The sequence below is a fragment of the Borostomias antarcticus genome (genome assembly GCF_949987555.1).
Source record: "Borostomias antarcticus genome assembly, chromosome: 24".
Taxonomy (NCBI): Eukaryota; Metazoa; Chordata; class Actinopteri; order Stomiiformes; family Stomiidae; genus Borostomias; species Borostomias antarcticus.
The window spans coordinates 16,084,939-16,089,938 of record NC_140257.1 but is presented as its reverse complement, the minus strand read 5'-3'; the positions used below and the strand labels follow the sequence as shown (position 1 = coordinate 16,089,938).

Here is a 5,000-nt window from a genome sequence, read left to right as displayed (position 1 = left end):
AAGATACAATGGTGTGTTTAAAATGTATCATCAGTAATGAATCTAATAGCAGAGTGATATACAGAGTTTAGAGATACCAGATCAGTAGCTGCAGCATCGCCATATATAATATCGCCATAATCTAGCACAGATACAAATACAGCCTCTACAATTCTTCTACTAAGAAAGAGTAACTTCGATTTGGTGGACATCTTTGGTGGACCATCACCCCCTCCCCCCATTCTACCCATGATGTATTGTGTTATGTGGAGGCAGTACAAGGAGGAAGCCTGCGGGAGGCTACCAGGCCCGCCTGCTACCAGGCCGTACTGTTGGTGTAATTCCCGTACCGTTGGTGTAATTCCCGCCACCACCCCTGGGCGGACCCTGCCCCTGAACCGTCTCAGATTGAAAGTTGAAAAGGACTTTGAAGAAAGTGACTTTGAGGCCCACGACAACTCTGCTGTAAACCCGGCAGCCATTTTGTCTGCTCTCGTAAACAGTGACACCGCTCGACAGCTGCGGGGGACGATAACCAGGATGCTGAGCTTCATAACCGTTGTTCCTAGAACGAATATATATTTCACATCCCCTGTGATAGAAGAAAAAAAACACCAAGCAATAAAAAGTAATAAATCTAACTTATCCCACCTCCCGAGAAGAATGGTACGGCCCTGAATGACATGGATACAGGGGCATCGGGTTCATCCCATTGCAGTGTAATGGTGTGTGTGTGTGTGTGGGGGGGGGGGGGTGTCTGAGACAGATGGTACCTCCCCTGCTGCAAACAAAGGGGTCAAGCCAGAACACAATGCGCAGCAGCGTCGAGGAGCATGTCCTGCTAGAGACACACAATCAACACATGAGTGATGAGCTTTGACATGTCAAACTCTCTCTCCGCTGAACCAGGATCTGTATTAATTGAATATTGGAGCGGAGGCTGCTCAGTCCTATTGTTCAGCGATTATCTATTTCAGAATCATACTCCCTGAGTGGACAAACTGGTGCTATGGGGTAAATGAACTACGGAAGGAAATAGGCTACTGAAGTAGTCAAAGTAGTTTGTCCCCCGGGAGGTGAAGAGACAGGGTGAGTCGCAGGATGAGCGGACATGTTTTAACGCCACCGAGGCCCCGCCTCCGCGCCTGGAGAACTCCGATACGGTAGGCTGGAAGTGGAGGAAGGAACATGGTAGTTTTGTGGTGGGGGGGAGAGAGGGAACCTTAACCCCACCCGCCCTCCCCCCCGTGTGAAATATGATTCCCTCTTCCCTTCAGCAAGACATTGTTGTTTTTAATATATTTTATTAGCTGTGAACAGCAGGCCTGTCGGTCGGTCCGCAAAAGTGCAATGCTGCTGTTGTCCTCGAAAGCACCGTGGCACCACAGCTGCTGCTAATCCACTAATTAGACGAGAGGGGAGGAGCTTCAGACAGATTGAAAACGCTCGTAGCCTACTCCAGAGCTCGCACGTGGTCACAGCTGTTGCGGATTCGCACTCGTTATGATAGATCACAAGAAGAAGAACGACACCTACAAATAACGAAAATACTTGTGGGCAGTCCATAGGCCAGAGCATCATACATCATACATACATCATACTTGAGCAAGACACCTAACCCCAAATTGCTCCCAATGAGCAGGTTAGCACCTTGCATGGCAGCTACCGCCATTGGTGTATGAATGTGTGTGTGAATGGGTGAATGAGAGGCCATTGTAAAGCGCTTTGAGTGCCGCTAAGGTGGAAAAGCGCTATATAAGTGCCGTCCATTTACCATTTACTGTAGTAAACAGGAAGTACAGGCATGCAGACATGCACCACGCACACCGGCATGCAGGCCGCACGACGGTCTTCAGCTGGTCTTTGTGCCGCCAATTCTGGCCCCCTGTCGAGCGGCGGCGAAGATGTAACTGACCATTCAGCACCTTACGTGGTAAGTAGGGATGCACGATAAATATCGGACCGATAATTATCGGGCCGATATCAGGAATTATGATGTCATACAGATAAATCCGATAACGTTAAGAATAGCTCCGATAAAAAAATTAAAATAAAACTCCAATAATAAAGCGGGATTGCGTAGCTTGCCTTGCTTGTATTGTATGATTAGGAAGAGGTCTGTTTGATTTCGTTATTGGCTCCGCCCGGTTTTCTGTACTATGATGTGGATGGATTGGGAAGTTTTTTTTTCGTTTGAGACAAATCAAGTGTTCCCTTTCTCCTGCTTGTGCCGTAAACGGCCTGTCGTAAACCTCCCCTGCAAAGAAGCTCGGTGTAAATAAATACTTTATAATAATATAATAATAACACCAGGGGAGTTATGGGTACAGAAAACATATTCTCCACCACATACAGTAGCAGCTGCCACGCACACACACACATGCACGCAAAAACACGGCCCAATCAACATTTCACCAACACCTTCTTTGAGTTTGTTTACTCCAAACACAGCCACAGTCTCATCAGGACTAGCCTACAGTCGCAGAAGAACCCCGCCCCTCTCCGCCTCGCACGGCCGCTGCTGGCCTGACGCGGCGTGAATAACATTACAGCTAAACCACTCACTTTTACAGACCGGAGGAAGAAAAGAGATCGGAGAAACGAAAGTGGGCCGTGACGACGCAGAGCTTCCATATTAAGTCCGTAGGTCTCGGCGGTGGTGCTGAGTGCTACCTCATCCACGGACTGCAATTTGTAATCACTTAAGGGGGAGGTTGAGTCCTCTCCTCGCGCTGCTCGGCTGTAATCAGGCTGCCGGAGAGGGGGCCAGGGGAACGAGGGCCAGGGGGGGGGGGGGGGGGCGAGACGAGACGAGGGTGCTTGAAGGTGAACACGCTGGTTTCACCACAAAGAGGGTTAACAAGAGAGTGAGCAATCCCCCCCCCCCCCCCCCCAGGCTCTCGTTACGGTCAGGCCAATCAGCCGACTCTCTTCAGCCAATCAGCCGGCTCTCTTCAGCCAATCAGCCGGCTCTCTTCAGCCAATCAGCCGGCTCTCTTCACAGGAAACTTTGAGAGGAGTTATAAATGAAACGTGTATAAATGAGCTCTCTGTGTCTCTACAGGTAGAGGGGATTGTAGTGTTCCCCGTTCAGTCTCTGGTCATCTGCTACACCTACCAACCTGCCAGAGGTGTACGACACCAGTCAGGACACGTAGAGTCAACATTTCTTTATTGTTCCATGGGTTCTACAGGTATAAGGGTTCTCTCTGGGTATCTGGGTTCTACAGGTATAAGGGTTCTATCTGGGTTCTACAGGTATAAGGGTTCTATCTGGGTTCTACAGGTATAAGGGTTCTTTCAGGATATCTGGGTTCTACAGGTATAAGGGTTCTATCTGGGTATCTGGGCTCTACAGGTATAAGGGTTCTATCTGGGTTCTACAGGTATAAGGGTTCTTTCTGGATATCTGGGTTCTACAGGTATAAGGGTTCTATCTGGGTTCTACAGGTATAAGGGTTCTTTCTGGATATCTGGGTTCTACAGGTATAAGGGTTCTTTCTGGATATCTGGGTTCTACAGGTATAAGGGTTCTATCTGGGTTCTACAGGTATAAGGGTTCTTTCTGGATATCTGGGTTCTACAGGTATAAGGGTTCTATCTGGGTTCTACAGGTATAAGGGTTCTTTCTGGGTTCTACAGGTATAAGGGTTCTATCTGGGTTCTACAGGTATAAGGGTTCTATCTGGGTTCTACAGGTATAAGGGTTCTATCTGGGTTCTGGCTCCTCAACCTCAGCGTCTTGAGACCATCCTGACCTCATGAGCTCACATCCTGTCTCTCTCTGCACATCAGTCTAGACAAGCTCCATAGAACATGACGCAATATGCGGGATCCATACAAATAACACCAATGTCTGCATAATAAATATAACCTGGTTACTAATTATTTACAGCAGAGATAACAGCACATCTTTTTTTCCAAATAATCCAATTTCAGCTCCTCAAGCTAAATACCAGTGCACCTCTCCTTTGTGCGTAAAACAAACACACGCACACACACGAAATGCACATTACATCAGCCGATTCTCCAACTAAATAATACCAGTGTAAATCTCAGTCCTATACCACTTTATCATGTACGTAAAACACACACACGCATGAATGTGAAGCAGTTTAAACGACTAGAGAGCGAATGAAGATTAGCTTCATATCTATGATTATCCTACCTTTCAGAAGACTAGAGAGCAAATGAAGATTATCTTCATGTTTATGATCATCCTACCTTTCAGAAGACTAGAGAGCAAATGAAGATTATCTTCATGTTTATGATTATCCTACCTTTCAGAAGACTAGAGAGCAAATGAAGATGAGCTTCATATCTATTATCCTACCTTTCAGAAGCATATCTGTGATTATCCCACCTTTCAGAAGCATATCTGTGATTATCCCACCTTTCAGAAGCATATCTGTGATTATCCTACCTTTCAGAAGCATATTTATGATTATCCCACCTTTCAGAAGCATATCTGTGATTATCCCACCTTTCAGAAGCGACGTGCCTTCATCGCAGAGAAGGTCAATCCCATCCTGGACTTGGTTCTCTGTCCAGTTCGTGTTCTATGGAGAGCAGTTCGTGTTCTATGGAGAGCAGTTCGTGTTCTATGGAGAGCAGGTCGTGTTCTATGGAGAGCGGTTCGTGTTCTATGGAGAGCGGTTCGTGTTCTATGGAGAGCAGTTCGTGTTCTATGGAGAGCAGTTCGTGTTCTATGGAGAGCAGTTCGTGTTCTGTGGAGAGCAGTTCGTGTTCTATGGAGAGCAGTTCGTGTTCTATGGAGAGCAGTTCGTGTTCTATGGAGAGCGTTTGAGTCCATCTCAGTCTGTCCTTGGTCATTGTACTACGAAGGTAGTTTTCTATTAGTTTCATAAACTTTAAACTTCTTTGATAAACTGCGTTCTCCAGAAGCCGGAGTCAACTGTTGCTTGTGAACTTGCCGGTAGATCTGGTCCTGGAGGCAGGCTAACTCTGGTCCTGGAGGCAGGCTAACTCTGGTCCTGGAGGCAGGCTAACTCTGGTCCTGG

General features: G+C 47.1%; 1 protein-coding gene across 1 annotated transcript in view; it reads right to left on the bottom strand.

The window, feature by feature from the left end:
• Positions 1–4,415, bottom strand: part of zswim5 (zinc finger, SWIM-type containing 5) — a gene marked incomplete at its 5' end in the record, with an annotated part of 15,243 nt that extends 10,828 nt beyond the window's left edge. The window contains 1 exon segment of the mRNA XM_084458327.1: positions 4,403–4,415. Within this exon segment, the coding sequence (XP_084314453.1) occupies positions 4,403–4,415 (13 nt within the window).
• Positions 4,416–5,000: the final 585 nt, after the last annotated feature.